Here is a 22,653-nt window from a genome sequence, read left to right as displayed (position 1 = left end):
AAAAAAAAAAACGCTTATTTTGTCTCTGAAAATATATTTTAAATAGTTAGTAAAAACGTACACATGCATTGATATTGTATAATATATGATAATATAAACTGATGTTAACGTATCATTTTGTTATATTTTATAGACCCTGGAACAGAACATTTCTTGAAAGACGGGAAAGCTTCCTCATGGTCGCCCATAAATCCTGGAGTGCAGAAAGGCAAGATGATTTTACCTTTAACATTGAAAGTCAATATATATATATATTATATATATCTATATATTATACTATATATATATCTAATATATATATATATATCATATATATATTATATATATATATATTATATATGTGTGTGTGTGTGTGTGTGTGTGTGTGTATGTGTGTGTGTTTTATTTAAGTGTGCTTTTATACCCATTTAATTTATCAAGGTATATCTCTAAACGACTGTAATTTCATCCTATGATACTATAACCAAAACAAAACGAGCAGCTTCAAAAGGATTTTGGTCCAAAAATAAAACACTAATAATTTACTATAAACAAAGACGTTTGTTTTATTTACATGGAATAAACGATTACATTGCACAGTATAGTAAGTATATTAAAAATTATATTTCTAAAATTGTGAACTAGCTGCATAATTTATTAGTGCAGATTGCTCTTTAAACATAAAGATATATTGAGATAAAGGGAAAAGTAGGATTACATTTCTCCACACACTTAATGTAGTTTGATCATATCTCAGTGTCGTTGTAGTGATGATTAAATCGACCAATAAACGCAATAATAATAATAATAATAATAATAATAATAATAATAATAATAATAATAATAATAATAATAATAATAATAATAATAATAATGTTTATTACAAACTTTATTTTCAGTGGATAAACCTCATATAAATAATTATATCAGCACATTCAAAAATGTTATTTACATATAAGTCTGTGAAACAATGACCCAGATTAAATGGTTTAGGTGCGGTAGTCAGAACTGAGATATATTACCCAACACCAGGTGAAGCAACACTTCGTAAGACGAAATTACACACCTTGCACACACACTACACACACACACACACACACACACACACACACACACACACACACACACACACACACACACACACACACACACACACATTTTATATACCCTGTTTGCATAATACAAAAATACTTTTTGCTCACTTAAAATTGGATGTGTAAAAGATTAATTTTAAATTAGCGAATTAATAGATGACATATTTTAGAATTTTAACTTGATATACAGACCATCTGATTGTATTTTCACTACACTGTATTGGTTAATTGATCAAAAAAAAAAAAAAAAAAAAAAAAAAAAAAAAAAAAAACTTGATGTTATACTTGCTTGTATGGTTTCGAGTGTTAATGTGCATTAGAACTGTATTTGGACAGAATCTGGTAACGTTGTATATTGCGTGTCATAAATTAATATTACATTGCATATTAAATTCACATTAAATAAAAATGTAATAGGTATGCAACTGATATTAAATGTACGTTAAATTATTCCTTGTTACTTTTCATTAACATTTAAGTCAGATTGAGAATACGGATATGTAAACATTGGGAAATTAGTACATATTTTCGAAAGGTAACAAAATGGAGTGATATGCAATTACATTTTTAATCGACATTTGGTTAATATTTAGGAAGAAATCAACTATTGCACATTTATTCAATATTAATATAACATTAATTGAATAAGCAATTGCATAGCTATTTAATATAAATTTATGCCATGCAATATAAAGCGTTACAGACAATCTCTCCAGCGAAGAGTCACTTAATAACTTGCTGTAATAATGGTCATCTAGGACAATGTTTATAATTTTATAAAATACTTGTTTTTGTCTGTGCTGTGCTGAAAGTTGATTAAATAAGCATATTGCACCTGTTCTTATTTTCTGCAAGAGTATACACCTGCATTGCTTCAATCACTTCTGTAGGGGTAATTAGATAACCAGATACCATTATCTAGGATTGTAATATATATATATATATATATATATATATATATATATATATATATATATATATATATATATATATATATATATATATATATATATATATATATATATATATATATATCCATCATCGTTCAATGCACCAGATCCATCACACTAATTGCATGCGAGTAGAACTCTGTCGAAGATGTAAATTTCACTGTGCACTGAACTGTTCTGCTGTTTGTTTTTAGGCAGTGGGCAGATTCAGCTATGGCAGTTTCTGCTGGAACTCCTATCTGACAGCTCCAATATAAACTGCATTGCCTGGGAAGGAACTAACGGGGAGTTTAAACTCACTGACCCGGACGAGGTAGCCAGGCGATGGGGTGAGAGGAAAAGCAAACCCAACATGAACTACGACAAACTGAGCCGAGCACTCCGCTATTACTATGATAAAAACATCATGACCAAAGTCCATGGGAAACGTTATGCGTATAAATTTGATTTCCACGGCTTGGCACAAGTCTGCCAGCCCACCTCAACCGAGCATTCTTTGTATAAATTTCAAAGTAATTTCACCCCGATCCCCTTCTCCAGTATCTCCAAACTGAATCTCGTAACACCGGGAGTGTCAGCCTCGGGGTTCTCGTATTGGGCTGGATCCACACCGACTCTATACCCAAGTCATAGTTTGCAACCGCCAGGACCTTTCAGCTCTGTGACTACCTCTCATATCAGCGGTATTACTAACATTAACAATTTAAATAACATAAATCACCATTACCATTAAACTCACATTGTGTCAGGCAGCATCACACTATTAAACTAAAACACTGTAGCACCATTTGTTTATTTGGGGATTATGTGTTCTGTGTACAGGTCATGAATTATAAGTCATGTTAATATATATATATATATTATATGTATATATATATATATATATATATATATATATACCATATTATATATATATATATATATATATATATATATATATATATATATATATATATATATATATATATATATATACACACACACACACACACACACACACACACACACACACACACACACACACAGTGGTTGTTTCCTTTAAAATCTTTATGCTGCTTGTGATTAATGGATTTTAAAATGTTCCTGTTTTTTCTTTACTCAGAAAATCGCTTTCATCAATGTCTACTGCTTGCAGGATATATTGCCAGTATGACAGCAGAAGCAGTACTGCATGGCATGCTTCATTATGGTTCTAATATAACAATATTTGAGTTATGTATAGTCTGTATGCATTGATCGCGTTGCTTCTTGTAAATTTATAGCATCGGTGTAGTTTAGGGTCTGTAATTTAGAGCGTGTCAAGTTAAGTGTTAAGACCTTCACCCTTGCATTGAATATTGTGTTGATGCAGCGGAGTAATCGGATGTGCAGATAAACGTAGAAACAAGCATGGCATTATTATATTTATTTATTTATTTCAAAACGGGTTGTAGCGCCATCTGGTATTCTTTTGTGTTATTTCCAGTGCTATGGAAATACTTACCACATTGAAATGCTCTAAGCTGACGACTTACCCCATTTGACTCCCACAAATATGTTGATCATACACACATTTTTTCCTGAAAAAATTACCCTTTACATGTAACGCATATTATATCCTAATAGTCCTAATATATCAAGTGCAAATACTTGTTTCATTTTAGTTTTTTTCAAGAATAGTATATGCATTGTATTTCTTACACAATTTCTATTTCACAACACTGTATGTTTATTACAATATTGTTAAATTATGTTGTTTGTTGAACAAATTCCACCTTGTTTATAATTTTTATATATCTGTTTTGAATATTCACATTAATGTGCATGTTTACTATTCAGTGCATTCTATATATGTACTGTATCAACTAATCAAGTCCAGTAGAGTGAATCAGACAATCTGAGCCAGCATTCTTATGGAAAGGTTTGTTTATTTGTGTCTACATTTTAATTGTATTATATATGTTTCACGTGTATGTGCTTGTCATTGCGTAAAACTATTAAACATGTATGTTACAACAGTGCAGATTAAACAGCTTCTTTATGTGCTATTAGTCTTTTCTGAATTCTGAATATCGCAAATAATTTCATTTAATTTATTTAGGTATACTGGCAAGCTGTAGTATTTTTTACTATTAGGGGTTGGTGAAATTTTAGAAGTGACCGTGTCACACACACACACACACACACACACACACACACACACACATATATATATATATATATATATATATATATATATATATATATATATATATATATATATATATATATAAATATATAGAAAAGAAATATTATATATAATTTACTGTTAGATAGCAAATTTTAAGGAATTTAATAAACGAGTAAATTTAAATTGTATTTGACTCCTGAGGTACTAAGTCATACCCAGCAGATTATTACCATACAACCAGTATAATAATCAAATACATACAGTACATATCTTCTACTTAGTGTTTAAATACTGCTCCAGACTTATTGTGATGAGCCTTGGTACAATGGCTTTCTAGGTTTGTGTTTCACCAGTTTTTTTCCCTTTCTTTAATATGCATTAGGAGTATAGAACAGTCATTTTATTTAAACCATATTTAAAGTCTGATCCTCAAGGTCGGTTCCAATCGTTTGTTCCAATCAAGTCCTAAACTTTAACTTGACCCTTAGCCAATGCAAATAACAAATTTAGGACCTGGTTAGAAAATACTATCTAGACTGGAACAGATCTCTAGGGTCAGGGTCACCACTGTGCTATAACCTTTTGACAGACTATCAAAAAACATGGACTTGATGGCAAAACCATCTGGGTGATATTTGATATTGATATTTGGAGCTATTAACAGTAATATAAATAAAACTAAAATTCTCATTTTTCAGTTGGATGCAATAGGCGCTATTGAAAGTTCACAGAATCCCCTGCACATTGGAGGTATGATTGAAGGTATATTACTGTGACTGTGATTACAAACTGGAGTCTGGGTTCTTACAGGAAGTCTTCACCTCACTCTGTGCCATCATTTTCTCAAAGGTTTGCCTCAATTTCCACAGTATTAGATTGTCAAATATATAACTAACTGTGCAGCTTCAATTCCTGTAACCATCATTGCATAATGCTGTGTTTCAGAAAGCATGCATTTTACAGCCTACAATCAACATGAATATTTAATATATTTAAAAATAATTTGTTATTGAACTTACTGTATAATGGATTTTTCTCTTAATAAGACACGTTATTTTTAATGCATTCTAAGCAAAACATGAATCTGGTGACCATGTCCATCCATCAATCAACTAATCAATAAATCAATCAATCAATCAATCAATCAATCTAATTATGTAAAATCCATACATTTAGAAGTGTGTATGGTATTTTCCAATGTCAGCTACTTTATCAATCAAACAGCAACTGTATTTTGCAATGCCATCTGGTGGGTATTGGGTGAATTTGAACGAATTTAAAAGTGGTGAATTTTAATGTTGCAGCCCTTAAATTGAATTGAAATCCTTCTGTCATCACACCCCTGCCCCCACCCCCCTGGGGTTCCGGCATCACTTAAAAGCAATAATATTCGTATAATATATTATTATTATTAATATTATATTATTTATAATCTTATATTATTATTATATTATTAATATAATATACGTGTTGTGATATTCTATGCGTAATATAATTATAGAGGCCTTTAAAAAAAAAAAAAAAGAACTAAGCTAATTGACTGGTATTGTACTTGACAAGGAGAATGCTGGTACCTTAAGTTAAACAATGGTTTTCAGTAATAGAAAATCCAAAATAAATAAATGAATGTGCTCAAATTGGTGTATCAGTATTGGCCAAATGCAGAAGCGAAATTGTATGTAGCTGCTTAGTGTAGCTGGACACCAGGAGGTGCTGCTACACTGTACATGAGAAATGGAAACAAATAGTGTAGCAATGATTACAATCAAGGATTCTGCACTTTGATTCATTATTATTATTATTATTATTATTATTATTATTATTATTATTATTATTATTATTATTATTATTATTATATACATTCTAGGAGAAACAAATACTTATACAAGTGTTACCTTATTTGCTTATTTGTGCTAAAACATGGTATTTAACAGGAATGCAAACTATTTTGTTTATGTGAGCATTTCACAGCATCACACTTCTTTGATATAATTTTACAAAACATATTTTCTTTTAACTAAAAATCTGTAGATACTATTAACATAGATTCAGATTAGGGTTATTCTTTATTGTCAACAACCTATATATATGATGAGCAGTACTCAAAGAAATGAAAGAAGTAATTTACAAACCGCTAACCAAGATCATGCAGCAGTCTCTTGACACAGGGGTGGTACCGACAGACTGGAAAATTGCAAACACAATACCGATCCACAAAAAGGGAAACAAAACTGAACCAGGTAACTACAGACCAGTAAGCCTGACTTCTATTATATGCAAACTTATGGAAACTATAATAAGATCCAAAATGGAAAATTACCTATATGGTAACAGGGCCCTGGGAGACAGTCAACATGGTTTTAGGAAAGGGAGATCGTGTCTAACTAACTTGCTTGATTTTTTTTAGGATGCTACATGGATAATTGCAAAGCATATGACATGGTTTATTTATATTTCCAGAAAGCTTTTGACAAAGTCCCGCACAAAAGATTAATTCTCAAACTGAACGCAGTTGGAATTCAAGGAAACACATGTACATGGATTAGGGACTGGTTAACATGTAGAAAACAGAAAGTACTGATTAAAGGAAAAACCTCAGAATGGAGTGTGGTAACCAGCGGTGTACCACAGGGATCAGTATTAGGTCCTCTGCTATTCCTAATCTACAGTAATGATTTAGATTCTGGTATAGTTAGCAAACTTGTTACATTTGCAGACGACACAAAAGTAGGAGGAGTGGCAAACACTGTTGCAGCAGCAAAGGTCATTCAAAATGATCTAGACAAGATTCAGAACTGGGCAGACACATGGCAAATGACATTTAATAGAGAAACGTGTAAGGTACTGCACGCAGGAAATAAAAATGTACATTATAAATATCATATGGGAGATACTGAAATTGGAGAAGGAATCTATGAAAAAGACCTAGGAGTTTTTGTTGACTCAGAAATGTCTTCATCTAGACAATGTGGGGAAGCTATAAAAAAGGTTAACAAGATGCTCGGATACATTGTGAAAAGTGTTGAATTTAAATCAAGGGAAGTAATGTTAAAACTGTACAATGCACTAGTAAGACCTCATCTTGAATATTGTGTTCAGTTCTGGTCACCTCGCTATAAAAAAGACATTGCTGCTCTAGAAAGAGTGCAAAGAAGAGCGACCAGAATTATTCCAGGCTTAAAAGGCATGTCATATGCAGACAGGCTAAAATAATTTAATCTGTTTAGTCTTGAACAAAGAAGACTACATGGTGACCTAATTCAAGCATTCAAAATTCTAAAAGGTATTGACAGTGTCGACCCAAGGGACTTTTTCATCCTGAAAAAAGAAACAAGGACCAGGGGTCACAAATGGAGATTAGACAAAGGGGCATTCAGAACAGAAAATAGGAGGCACTTTTTTACATAGAGAATTGTGAGGGTCTGGAATCAACTCCCCAGTAATGTTGTTGAAGCTGACACCCTGGGATCCTTCAAGAAGCTGCTTGATGAGATTCTGGGATCAATAAGCTACTAACAACCAAACGAGCAAGATGGGCCGAATGGCCTCCTCTCGTTTGTAAACTTTCTTATGTTCTTATGTTTTATATATATATATATATATATATATATATATATATATATATATATATATATATATATATATATATATATATATATATATATATATATATATATATATATATATTTGTTTTAATTGAAATGATCCTTAGATTAGCCGGTGACTTTCACATCAAAACATATTAGGCATAATAGCCTAATCTGTTTGAATTGAATGAGCTGTGTTTGCTGTGCAAACATGAGTACATGTTAAAAGACATACTGAGATGATAAACAAGATACAAAATCAAATTCAGTAGCCTTAAGATGGTAAATATAATACCAGTCAGTAAAGGAATATAATTTCCATTGTTTTACATTGTAATTGAGAAAAACAGTGTGTGTGTGACTGGAATATAAATAACACTCTCTCCTGGGAATGAGGTCTGCGGCTGATGTCAGCCTGTGTACCATCAGACACAGAATGCTTTTAGAACCTGGAAAGCTGTGGGTTGAAGCTCTGTTGGTTTTTATAAAATCACTACAACATTATAGAATGCAGGTGGAAATGACTCATCAAGTGTTGGATTTGTTTTCAGATAAAGGAACTGTACAGGAATTGCATTGCACTCTTCCACTCTGCCTGTAAATGGTGGTGAACCCAGCTGAATCTCCCTACTAGTGCTCACCCTGTATGCCCTCCCATGTATTTCCATAGCCACTTGCTGACTTGCTAAACCCTGGTGCAGACAATGGTCTCCTAGACTGCCAACTGGTGAGAGTTTTCAGGTTCTCACGTAATTCTCGCTTAAAAGGTCTCTTTCTCAGTTCTTGTCATGGCTAAGCTCCACCATTATCCTAAATTGCATGAAGAAACCCCCAATGAGGGAATTCACCAAGTAGACATCTGGCCACTTTGTAAAAGAATCCATGGCAGCAAGTATGGATTTGTTAATCCAATCCTTTGGTGTGTCAGCACTGCAGAGGTCCATCCTCACAGTGAATCACCTGCTGAAAAGATAAAACTTGGCGTCTGGTTCTCATGAGGTCATGCATGGCCTGCAGTTTGCCTCTCAAATTATATTATTCCTCTGTTACTGTTTTGCAGTTAATATTAATGTAAGTACTCAGTATATTGAAGATTAAAGTGTACATCATTATCCAAATTGATACTGTACAAGACTATCCTGAGGGTTACTATATATATATGTGTGTGTGTATATATATATATATATATATATATATATATATATATATATATATATATATATATATATATATATATATATAATACTTTTATGAAAATTTCAATTTCAAATAAAAAAAATATCCTTCCTGTTGTTTTACCAGCTTAACTAGACAACATTTCCCTAAAAGAGGTTTTCCAAATGCTGCAGTATTTAGATAATAAAATGTGTCTCAGTCTTGTGCATAACCCTGAAAATAAATATTTTTATTCATAAGTTGATATTCAAGGTTGAGTATTTTAGTCAACAGCTGTAATCATTTTAAGATGGATGCTGCCAGTAACATAAGTTAACAGACATCAATAAGAGCAGGACTGGTTTTTCTCAGTAGTGGTGGGTGCTTCTATTGTCTTGAGGAAGCCAGCTGGGCTGAGTAGCAATGAATTGGTGTGAATTCAGAACTCGAGAATGCATTGTGGTGTGCACACTAGGTATATTTGATATGTCATTTAATGACCTTGAAAATAAAACAAACAAAACTCAAAAATCATCTCAAGTACAGTGTGCTGAGAAAGAAGTGACAGGTGTATAGGAGAGGAAATTGATAATAGGAATGCACAAGAACACTTACAGTGATCAGAAAAATGAAATGCCTAAAAGTATTTTTGATGGTACTAAAATATTAACATAAGGTTAATTGACCTAACACCCAACAGATATTTATGTTTTAACATATTTCAACATTCAGCCTACTCATTATTTTGTATTGGTAGCAATGTGACTAGCACACCCATACTGTATTGCAGTCCTGTGCCTTTAATAACAAAGCACTCTTTGCTCCAGTAGTATTGGGTTAATTTAATTTTGTTTTGAGATGCATTTTTTCTCAAGGTGAAACTTGTCATAGAATGTAACAATAATGAGAAAATTGTTATTCTGCCTTGTTAAATTGCTGGCGTGATTTTTTTTTTTTTTTTTTTTTTTTTTTAACATTCAAATTTTGAATCAAAATTAGCATCTGAAAGATCCTTTGATGTGACAGGTGAGGGACAGAAACATACAACAACAGAAGTCTGCTCTTGAATGCAGTCATTAATATTATATACTTCCGTTTTAACATCACAAATTCTGAAATGTAATTAAAATGATCAAACAGGAGTGCATGTCACGAAAAGACTATACTCTGTGTCTTGTTGAGTTTCTTTAATTTTTCTATGTGTGCAGAACACGTTGACAAGCAGACTGTTAATGAGCTTTTTATTGTCATTTCTGAAGCAAACTAATGGTACATAATATATAGACCTTTGTACAGACCCACCCACACAAAATCCCAGTTTATCTCCTAAGCTGCATGCTCTCTTTTTTTAAATTGCAATCACCCATCTCTAGCTATTTCAGTTATGCGAGTGAGGGCAGACATCTGGGAGGGTTATGTAATTAAGCTGGAAATGGCTGATAAGCAGAACTTAAGTCAGGTGGATAGAAATTGTTAATCCTACTGCTCTTCATTAGGGACATTTCTAATGCAGCTTCTTGAAAACAAACCATATAGGTTTCTTGAATGACCAGAACTTGAGCAGGCATTCTGTGTTAAACCTCTATTGTAGAACATCAGCTATACAGTTGCAGTGCTGCATTAAAACAGCATGTGTTGAAAAAAAAACACCCTTCCCTAGGATTACGTTTTAATAGCATTTTTAAAGTACCACAGAACACACCTATGATAGCTATGTGCAATTATTAAATGCTGCACACAATGTCCAGGGAAAGGAAGCTATGCTTTCTTACTGGCAGAGCCTAGTTACAATATAAGAATCTTCACCAGCATCTCAGAAAAGAAAATCTAAGATAATTGAAAAGCTGAACAAGAAACAAATAATATTTCTTACAATCTAAACCACTAGAGCAGAGTATGAAAAGGAGCGACAGGAAAACATTTTTATTTTTTTTAATCCATGGGAATATGTACTAATATGATGTCTTAAATGAAAATAGACATTTCTGCATCTATTTTTGCTTACATGCTTTAAAAATCCAGCTAATAAGCATGCTTTAGATTATATGTAAGAGTAAAAGGCATACAAGAAAATGACCTTCCTCTCCAATTAATATAAATAAAGGATAGAAGTGTTGGTGGTTAATAAGATTGTTTGACCAGGAATGTCTGTCCACCTTTCCAGTTCCAATAAAGAATAGTATTCTGAACTAAACCAGAATGATGACCCTTCGCTCTCTGGAGACTGAAGGAGGCTACTAATATTAGAAATCAAAGTCATGTTTAATAAATATTAATGGTATGGGAAGGGTTTGCTCTTCAGAGTACAGTACCTTCTTTCTTATCCCCAGGAGCAGTGCAGCTGCAATCAGTTTGAAATGTCAAGAGAAAGCCACCAAGATTACGCTGTGGAGAGTTTAAACCTTTAATAGAGGCCTTCTTTATTGACTAAAAGGCCAATCTAAAATAATTGAGAACAATCAGTTTAGGAGAGGGAGAGAGTGCAGAGGGCATGTGTGTGTGCATGAAACCACTTGTTAGGCATAGTGATTCACTAAACTTACTGGAGCAGCACTGTAAATCTGCTCAATATATGATTTCCTAATATAAAGAAAAATATATATATATATATATATTATATATTATATCCGTATATATATATATATATATATATGTCTATAGATATATATATATGAAAAGTTGTTACATAGACTCGTAGAACAACCCGGAAAGAATTATATTTTTATAGCTTCCCCACATTGTCTAGATGAAGACATTTCTGAGTCAACAAAAACTCCTAGGTATTTTTCATAGATTCCTTCTCCAATTTCAATATCTCCCATATGATATTCATAATGCCATTTTTATTTCCTGCGTGAAGTACCTTAAACTTTTCTCTACTAAATGTCATTTGCCATATGTCTGCCCAGTTCTGAATCTTGTTTAGATCATTTTGAATGACCTTTGCTGCTGCAACAGTGTTTGCCACTCCTCCTATTTTTGTGTCGTCTGCAAATTTAGCGTTTGCTTAACATACCAGAGTCTAAATCATTAATGTAGATTAGGAATAGCAGAGGACCTAATACTGATCCCTGTGGTACACCACTGGTTACCACATTCCATTCTGAGGTTTCTCCTCTAATCAGCACTTTCTGTTTTCTGCATGTTAACCACTCCCTAATCCATGTACATGTGTTTCCTTGAATCCCTACTGCGTTCAGTTTGAGAATGAATCTTTTATGCGTGACTTTGTCAAAAGCTTTCTGGAAATCTAAACCAACCATGTCATATGCTTTGCAATTATCCATTATCGATGTTGTATCCTCAAAAAAATCAAGCAGGTTAGGTAGACACGATCTCCCTTTCCTAAAACCATGTTCACTGTCTCCCAGGACACTGTTACCATATAGGTAATTTTCCATTTTGGATCTAGTTTCCATAAGTTTGCATATAATAGAAGTCAGGCTTACTGGTCTGTAGTTACCTGGTTCAGTTTTGTTTCCCTTTTTGTGGATCGGTATTACGTTCTCAATTTTCTAGTCTGTTGATACCACCCCTGTGTCAAGAGACTGTTGCATGATCTTGGTTAGCAGTTTGTAAATAACTTCTTTCATTTCTTTGAGTACTATTGGGAGGATCTCATCCAGCCCAGGGGATTTGTTTATTTTAAGAGCTCCTAGTCCCTTTAACACTTCTGCCTCGGTTATGCTAAAGTTTTTTAAAACTGGATAGGAACTGGATGACATGTGGGGCATGTTGTCCATATCCTCCTTTGTAAAAACTTGTGAAAATTAATCATTTAATATATTTGCTATTTTATTTTTCTTCGTCTATGATTTTGCCATTTGTATCTCTTAGACATTTAACCTCCTCTTTGAATGTTCTCTTGCTGTTGTAATATTGGTAAAACATTTTGGAATTGGTTTTAGCCCCCTTAGCAATGTTCATTTCTATTTCTCTCTTGGCCTTTTTAACTTCTTTTTTGACTTGCGTTTGCAGTTCCGTGTACTCTTTCTGTGTACTTTCTTTTTGGTCCCTTTTTAAGGTAAAGTGTAAAGTGCCCCTTTTTGCTGAATATTTTTTTTTAATTGATCTATTAAACCATTTTGGCAATTTAATTTTACATTTAGATTTGTCTACTTTAGGAATCTAATTGTTTTGTGCCTGTAGTACTACATTTTTGAAGAACAGCCATCCTTTTTCTGTGGATGTTTTCTCTATTTTACTCCTATCTACTTCTGTTAGACTCTGTTTCATACCTTCATAGTTTGCTTTTCTAAAATTGTAAATCTTTGCTTTAGTTATTACTTTTGGGGTTTTAAAAAGCACTTCAAATGAGACCATGTTGTGGTCTGAGTTTGCTATTGGTTCTCTGACCTCTTTTTAGTTATTCTGTCTTCGTTATTTGAAAAGACTAAATCAAGGCATGCCTCCCCTCTAGTCAGTGCCTTGACAAATTGTGTTAGGAAGCAGTCATTTGTCATTTCCACCATTTCAATTTCATCCTTCGTGCTACCCACCAGGTTTTCCCATTTTATTTGGGGGAAGTTGAAATCCTGCATTAGTATGGCTTCTCCTTTGCTACAACTTTATTGCCTCCCCTTCCTAAAAACGAATTTGACTGTGGCATACCATATTAAAACAGTAGCAATGTATTGTAGAGCATAGCAGAAGCATAAGAAAACACTGCAAACTTAAACACAGTATTAAAACTAATAAGAAAGACATATAGTTTGTTTCTTACATAATCAAGGCTAAATATAGATTGAATGTTATGTGAATCAGGATAAGATTATGACAATATGTTTCGGTACAAACATTATTATATTCTGGTGCCAATGATGATGAACTTAGAATCTCAGAAAATGTTCTTTATTAACTGCTAAATATTTACCACAACCTGAATGTTTAAATAATATATTTAGCCACACTATAAAGTATCTAGAATCCCATTCATCATTCATCTTCAGATTGTATATGTCCTCTACAGAACTGCATTTGGTTAATCCATACTATGCTGTATATACACAGTACACTGACTTTTCTTTTGTGATAAATATACCATTACTGTATATTTATATATACTGCTGCATTCCCGTCAAAATGTCTGTCAATGTGTTTCGTTTACAAGATGACAAACTGTGATATTGTAGTCTCAGCATAGCATTTTCAGTCAATCAGTAATTTCAGGGTTTCAGTGAACACACATTTAACTCTAAGACTGCAATGTTAGTTTCCTCAGATGAATTCAGTTTGGTTGACATTTTGTTTTGTTTATTATGTAAAAACAATATGCATGAACTCCCAGGTAGGCTCTCTTTCCAATCCCATGATTCAGAAATCTGTCATTTTTATACATGTGTTTCCTTCTCAATAAACCATAGAATGACAGTGATGAAGAGCCAAGTGTCTCAGCTACTCAAACTATTCCAGATGCGCTGTCCCATGACTGCATCCCAATCCTCATACACACCTAAAGAAATGAATTTCTTTCTCTTCTCACACAGTTTTTAACTTTTTCAAGACACTGCCAAATTAAATAACAGTTAATGCAATTTGTATTGTTTGAGGGTGCATTCCTGGAATTATTAGATTTAGACACAAAGGCTATTTTGGGGCTCCCACTTCCCAATTAACAAATATTACTATAATAATAATTATTATTATTTTTATATAGCACCTTTCATAGTGGACCACCATCACAAAGCGATTTACAAGATACGAAGCTAAGTTGTGTGAACTATGCATCAGCTTACAAGAACATCTCACCAAAAAGATGGAGCATGAGGAAGTTAAGTGACTTGCTCAGGGTCATACAATGAGTCAGTGGTTGAGCTGGGATTTGAACCAGGTACCTCCTGTGTACAATCCCAGTTATTTAACCACTGGACCACACAACCTCCTCTCAGTAAGAGATTCTGGGTTACAGTTGTAAGCACTGACAGCTTGTTGGACAGAACGCTTCCATGTACCCCCAGATTCTGATACTCTCAATAACTAATAGGAGGCTTGGTGTTAGTGGTTAAAGAAAGGGGCTTGTTACTCAAAGGTTCCAGGTTTAATCCTAACTCAGCCAATGACTCACTGTGTTTGACCTTGAGCAAGTCATTAACCTCCTTGTGTTCCATCCTTCAGGTGAGACATAAAACTCAGGTTCTATTGTAAGTGACTCTGCAGCAGCAGTTGTTTATGAATCATAGTTCACACCCTAGTCTCTGTAAGTTGCTTTGGATAAAAGTGTCTGCTAAAATGAATAAATAATAATAATATCTGCTAACTTCTCTCTAAATAAGAAACGTAAAAGTGACTGTACTGTACAGACAGACAAGACTCATACCCGTATACCCCCAAAACATGTTACAGACTCGTAATAGAAGTACTGAGACATTTAGAGCTGCCTTTCATCCAGATTGAGCACATTCAGTAATGTTGACCACTGACAGTTTGATCTGCAGTCTCAGTTTACCCATTCATCCCAGGCTCTTTAAGTGATTAGAAGCCTTTAGATAGTTACAGCTGAGTCTGTTGCTAAACGGAGTTCCTGAAATTACCTTGTGGGAGAGATTATTCACAAGTTATTATTAGTAACAACACCCCTAATCTCCCCCTGTGCGCTCCAGATCTTCTGCCTACAAGCAGTCTGTACCTGCAATATGTAGGGTGATCCATGAACACGGCACTGTGGCGGGAAAAAAAAACAACAACAACAAAAAATATATATATTATAGAACATGTCTTTTAGTTTCAAGTTTGCAGTCATGTTGGACAGGACGAAAGTTTCAGGCAACTGGACGGAGCTCAATTAGAATATGACAAACCTGTTGTGTATAGACCTTGAGTTTACGTTTGAAATTGCTTATCTCTAATTCTGAAATGTCCACAGTTCTGTATTTCACTTGGAAACTTTGCACTGGAGAAAATGCTTGGTAAATCTGACCCATTTATTTATGTATACTGTATACCGTATAACAACTGAGCTGAAGTCTTATATTACACTGCCAGGCATATTGTATGAAATACTTGAATACTGATCTAATAACATCACAACTGCATATGCAATAGCTCATTTATTGTGTTTTTTTTTTTTTTTACCAACTTTTAAAAGACAGAGTGTGTTTGTCCCTGTAGTGATTAAGAACAGGTATACAGTAATTAACTGAAAAGCTATTACTGTAAGCTAATCATTCTATTCTGGATCATGTGAGTATTTCTTTTAAAGTTGCCTTGTGGCTAGGAAGCTACTATTAAATCTGACACTATGGGATCACTGATGATAACATAATAGGTATGGAGTTATTATTTGAAATGAAACATGCTTCACTCCCAGACATTGTTCGTGCTGTTGAATGGTTATTGGACTTGTATCCACCTGTGTTCTTCACAGGTATCTCCATAACAACCATTCAGTATTTCTATACTCAATGGAGGGCTGAGTGATGACTGTTTCTTGTGTTACCATTTATGCTGTATAATTTGGATTCTCCTTTTTGAGACAGCTTTGTTACTTTATAATAATTATACATTACTTAAATGATCTTTGAGAGGATTATATATTGAGACATACTACTGTCTGAGATTATTATTCCGAGTTCAATAACCATGTGAAATGGAATATGTGTGGCAGACTTTCAGTGGATTGTTTTACATACACATACATACATACATACATACATACATACATACATACATACATACATACATTTTTATCATACAGTAGCTGCAGTGTTTCAGAAATACATATATATCTTTTTATCTTTGGACTGCCAACATTTTTTTTTCTTAAAATTCTTACAAAACATAAAGTGACAATGCTAGAAGTGCATAAGGTTATCATTTTACATTATTAGTTTACTAAAAATGTGGCCACACCCTCAAAATATCCCTTCTGCCATTCAAGCCCTGGTTAAAGCTAATTTGAGTTAGGGGCCAACATTCATGTCTCTCTCAATCTATTTTCTTCTACTAACTTAACATCTAACCCCTCACGGTCAATATATATATATATATATATATATATATATATATATATATATAATATATATATATATATATATATATATATATATATATATATATATATATATATAATTGGTTCTGCTCTTTCTGATAACAAAATATTTTGTATATTGTAATAAACACTGAATACTTTGTTGAGCTGATTGTCATCACCAAAAATGATACCTTTACAAACACTATATATGGACACACATACCCTTACATTAATACTGTCTATACTGCTGCAATCTGACAAATGTGAAGTTAAGAATGATTTAAAGGTTTTTAACATGATTGTCTTTTGATAGTAGACAAGATAGTAACGATTGACTGGCCACTACAGAAAATAGCACTTAGAACATATTTTTCACTGTTTTTCTTTAAGAATATATAAGCGCTTGTGCAATTACATGCTGAATGACTGTGCTTGCCTTCTTGACTGCAAAGCTATGTATATATCTGTTATATGGTTACTGTTACAAGGTATGCCTTTGCAGTATTTCATTATACAATAATCTAGCCTACAGTTGCTCAGTGTGATGCACACTCAGTAATATATTGGTTGCTATGGTTACGACAGAAATGCTTCTGCAGTGTTCTGACCCAGCATCCCAGAGCTCCGCAGCTCTCAGTCAGTGAGTGACAGCTCTAACAGACTGCACCAAATTCCAGCCAATCAGGTATAAGAACACTCATAGTGTGTGCCATGTCCTTTATTAATCATTTGTGTAGGATTTCTAAATTCAAACCTTTAGTGTATAGAGATGCAGCTTGAATGGGACCTTGCAATAGTCATCAATGACCTAAAAATAGGAATAAGTGCACGATTTAATATTTTAAATGGCAAAGAAGCGACTCCATGTGTAAAATTCTAATGTACGGCTGTCCCTGGAGGCCTATTAAAGTGGGTATAAATACACATGCTGGTTTACACATTCTATATGTGACATTAACAATACATGTACAATATTAATTGGCAAACAGTGTATAGTCATATATGTTAGCGCTCACTGAAGGTTTGCAAAAGCACATGTTGTGCTTTCCCGTGTCAAAATCAATAGAAATAGAAATGACCATTTGTCAAGATTGTTTTTGATTATTGTTTAGCCAAGAAGCTTTACATTAATCAAAATTGTTGTTTTATTACAAATAATTAAATTGCAGGTACATTTTACACTGAATTAATTATATAAATTGGACTCCTAAATTGACATTAGTAACAAGGAAATAGTAAAATAAATAAACAAATGAAAACAACTACTACTACTACTGCTGCTGCTGCTGCTAATAATAATAATAATAATAATAATAATAATAATAATAATAATAATAATAATAATAATAATAATAATAATAATAATAATAATAAGCAAACTTTGTTTATAGTGCTTTTTTGATGCAACTAAAATGGTAATACAACATAAGCATTAGCATGTTTGATGAATTTCGAATTATCAGGAAGAAAAATCACATGGACATTGTTATTTTTCTTTTACCTTGGAAACAGAGTTTAAATGAAGGCAACTAATCATACAGTATTAGGGATAAAAATGCAAAGGATTGTGAACCCGATATTATGCTATTTACTGTAGGCCGAGTCATATACCAGTACCTAATAAACATGTTGGCAAAACACATTATAATACAGATGTATATTTTGAGGGTCGACTCCAAGCTCAATGGACTTTTTTTTCTTCTTCCTGTGCTCTGGAAAGCACGTGATACGTGTTTATGATGCTCGGATCGACATGCACGAGGGTCATTTCAGCACCACGGTCAGCGACAGAAGCGAAGCGGAGTACTCGTTTCAAGGAGGGACTTAAAAAAACGAATGCATGAATTCAGAAAAATATGATATTATTAACTTTATGTATCCTTCCAAACGAATTTAGAAAGCAAAATAAATTATGCATGTATGATCATTTTTTACATTTTACTTTTTTATTATTATTATTTCTGAGGTACACTGTTGGTTGACAACCTAATATAGCCAGTACTTAAGTTCACCCCAACAGTTAGTAAACCCATGTCTTTTTTAGAAGCACATTATGACTTTTACTGATTGCATTAAAGGATAAGCTTTATAAAGCGGATCAACTATTGTTGTCCTAACTGTTGAAATTATAATGACACACTTACACTAATGGTTTATGTTCTAGTTTTCAGGTAAACACTTTACAAATAAATTATTATTATTATTATTATTATTATTATTATTATTATTATTATTATTATTATATTATTATTATTATTTGAGTAAAGTAACCTTATTTTGTCGAAACAGGACTAAACTTCTAAATATTAAAGAACAGTACTGAAGAGTTAAATAGTTGTTCTTTCAGTGGTAAAGTTTATCTTAAAACCAATCTATAGCGTTCTGAAAAAAAAAAAAAAACATATCCTATACTTGTATAATGAACACAAATCTAATTTCAAAGGGTAGTCCATTCGATTAAAATATACGATGCACTGCCAAATATGCCATTAGTGACCAATGCACATGGTAAAAGGGAAAGTGCACATTTTAGATTCAGTACAGTTCGATTGTACTGAAACAAGACAATATCATTAATGAGGATAATTTTGCTAATTTCCCAACAAGAATCCAGATATAATAAATAACTCACTCTCGAGTCTCATTATTTTGTATATTGTTTTTTTTTTTTTTTTTTTTTTTTTTTTTTTAAAGATACAATATAAAACAATACGTTTTATACATTTTAACATTATTGGCACATTGGACGGTGTAGTAACACTTTGTTGTAAAATCTTACATTCAAACAGACTCTATGAGGTTCAGTAATGTGCAATAAGTCTATTATAGGCCAGCACCTTGGTTAGCTCCCTTTTCAATGCTGAAGATGAACACTGCTCGCTAGCATTCCCTTCCCCTCGAAATTAAATAAATATATAAATAAATATTCTAAACATTGACAGACTAGCTAACATTTGTAATTGCTCCACTACAGCTCTGCGTTTCCATCCATTTGAAAGCCACAATGAAAGTACATTTAGAATACAACTTAGACATGCATTTGTTTAACCACCCCTTCCCAGATAATCTCCCGGTGTACTGTGATTCACAGCAGCATATTTTGCATTGCTATACAACACGAAATATCTCTTATCAATCAAGAGATACCTCTTTCTAGTTTGATCCACAGGCTAGTGCACATTACTTCATTTTAACCCTTTACCCCACAGTCCCGATCACCGTCGTTTTATTGGGTGCTGCTGCAAAAAAAAAAAAAAATACTCTGTCCATTTTATTTTTAAAATCTTTCTTTTTTAACGGTCAAGATTGGTAGTCCAATGTCCATTCGCTTCCCTGGTTTCCCCTTCATTCTTCAGGTCCTGGAACACCTGAGTGAAGAAATGCGGATCTGAATTGATCAGCAGCATGTTGGCACTCATTTTGTCAATGACCTGCAGGCATCGCTCCCAGAACACCTCCTTGTTGGTCTCCACTAGAAAGGGTTTTAGCGGGTAAGAAATCTCGTTACCCATGTATGAGTAAGCCAAGTAGAGGCAGGTCAGAAAGGTGGCTTGAAGTTCATATTCGCTGGCGATTTCGTCGCTTACAGCATCTCTGCAAAGTAAATAGACGAACACCAGGTTAGCAGGGGTTATAAAGCCCTGGTCCTGCCAGCCCTGAACAAGTAGGGATCGATCCACATTTCGGAACCATAGGATGATCTCGTTGGGGCTCAGCTCCTTCAGTTTGTAGCATCTTCGGCACATAAACTCGCCCAGGCAGCGCAACAGCTCCCCAGTTGATGCTTGAACAATCACTCGTCTTGGTGAGATCACTGATTTGCTGGGCTGCTTTTGGACCGAGATCAACTGTTGGCCATTCTGTATTACGTTCTGAGTTTGATTCGTCTGTAGGCTCTGGTTAGGGACAGTGGGTACCGGAACCGCGAGTGGTCCAGTTTTCTGGTCCCGATGTGACCCTTTCTGATCTTGACTGGGTTGCTGCTGTGATTTTATTACATTTTCGTTGTTCCGCTGCTCGACTGGATTGTTGTTTACCTGCGAAGTTGGAATATTCGGGTTAACCTTCTTGGCACTTTTCTTCTTGGCTGTGGCAGCCACCAGCCTCTTCCATGTAAGGGCTGAAATTATCACTGAATGTCTTTTCAGGCTTTTTTCTGTCTTGCCATTTTTGCTGTTGGGGATAGCCGAGTAACTACCGTCCTGCTTCTTATCCAGTGTCCCTCCCTTGCCCGTTCTCGGAGATAAAGAGAGTACAGTGCCCATCGTTTCTGATAATAGCTAACACCCAGCAACCTGACAGTGCTCTTTCTGTTGTTTTACTCACTACTTAGAAGGACGACCAGCCTGTAAAAATAGAAACCCTTTAGTGTCAGACCCTGAGATTCAATTCCATTGAACATGAATTAGTCCACTGGAGATACAGTGGGGAGAGACTGCGGGAAACCAAAGTCAAAGTGCAGCTGAGATTCAGACAGGAGATGCGGCGCTCTCAGCCACTCCTTCTGCTCCAGCCAGACGCACACGCAGATTCAGACGATGAGAGAAAGGGGCTGGTCTGTTGTATTCGTTGCAAAGCAAAAACAATCCGCGTGAACCCGCAAGACGGGATTAGCCGTTATAGTGTAATGACTCAGCTAACATGAAGGAGATATGTTAGGACTGACAGCCCCCTGTACCAATCATAAACAGCATTGTCCACACCATATTCCACTTTACAGCAAACCATTTTTAGCATAACACTGCCCGAACATACAGTTCTGTTTTAGAGAGCTTGTCTTTATTTTGCTTTAATCTACCCTGAAAAATGGATATTTGTATTTTTTTTTTTTTAATTTATTTAAATATTATGATTTAATTGTCATATTGTCGGGTGCTATTTATGTCTTTCTTGTACTTCCAGTTGGCCCTAATCTTAATGTATTTTTAAAATAGAGGAAATTAATTATACCAGTGAGGATCATGGTTCATTTTGGTAACTACCACTTTACTTAAAAATAACGGATCAGATGTGACAATGTCATAATGAGGTCAGTAGAACACCAGTCATCTGTGTCCATGTCATCATGATAATATATATATATATATATATATATATATATATATATATATATATATATATATATATATATATATATATATATTATATATATATATATCATGTCAAGTTCAAGTAAACTGTCCAGTTGTTGCACCAAATGGGTTTACCCAGACAAAGTATTCAAAACTCTTGTGGCAACACCGTTTTGGGAAATCATGACACTAAAAAAGCTGAATTTTTCGTGTGAATGTGTACAATTAGTGTGATATAATACACAGCGTTTTAAAACATGAATCGCAAATGTTTTTGTACTGGTGCTATATACACAGATATATATATATATATATATATATATATATATATATATAGATATAGAGAGAGAGAGAGAGAGAGAGAGAGAGAGAGAGAGAGAGAGAGAGAGAGAGAGAGAGAGAGAGAGAGAACACATAATTGAACTAAATAAATATGTTTTATTAATGACATTGTGAAACACAACTTTGGATAATAATTATTTATCTTTTTTCACCAAATTGCCTTTTTATTACCCTAACAACAGCAAAGTTTTTATATTACCCATGTCCTGGAGTCAGTTTATTACTTGATGCATTTTTACTCTGTATTTGTACTGTAAAATTCCTTATTATATTGTTGCACCACCTGCTGGCAACACACAATGTATTCACATGTCCACTCTCCAGTCAAGAATAAATAATTTCCCCTTCTTAAAAGC

The 22,653-nt window shown here is 33.8% G+C and overlaps 2 protein-coding genes across 2 annotated transcripts; one reads left to right on the top strand and one right to left on the bottom strand.

Annotated features, from left to right (window-relative positions):
* Positions 1–108: 108 nt before the first annotated feature.
* fev (FEV transcription factor, ETS family member) lies at positions 109–2,839 on the top strand (the record flags this gene model as incomplete). Its single annotated transcript, XM_041263736.1, has 2 exons — positions 109–208; positions 2,218–2,839. Coding segments are annotated over 2 exons (639 nt in total), but the record flags the coding sequence as incomplete, so codon positions are not given.
* Positions 2,840–19,621: 16,782 nt separating this feature from the next.
* LOC121323373 (cyclin-dependent kinase 5 activator 2-like) lies at positions 19,622–21,462 on the bottom strand. The gene has a single exon (XM_041264404.1). The coding sequence runs from the start codon at positions 21,146–21,148 to the stop codon at positions 20,177–20,179; it is 972 nt and encodes a 323-aa protein (XP_041120338.1). The 5' UTR covers positions 21,149–21,462; the 3' UTR covers positions 19,622–20,176.
* Positions 21,463–22,653: the final 1,191 nt, after the last annotated feature.

This window comes from Polyodon spathula, chromosome 11 (genome assembly GCF_017654505.1).
Source record: "Polyodon spathula isolate WHYD16114869_AA chromosome 11, ASM1765450v1, whole genome shotgun sequence".
Lineage (NCBI taxonomy): Eukaryota > Metazoa > Chordata > Actinopteri > Acipenseriformes > Polyodontidae > Polyodon > Polyodon spathula.
Note: the sequence above shows the minus strand (reverse complement) of the source record. Positions and strands in the feature narration are given on the sequence as shown.

Coding starts and splice junctions, on each gene's coding strand:
- LOC121323373 (XM_041264404.1), bottom strand. CDS start 21,148: ATGGGCACTGTACTCTCTTTATCTCCGAGAACGGGCAAGGGAGGGACA.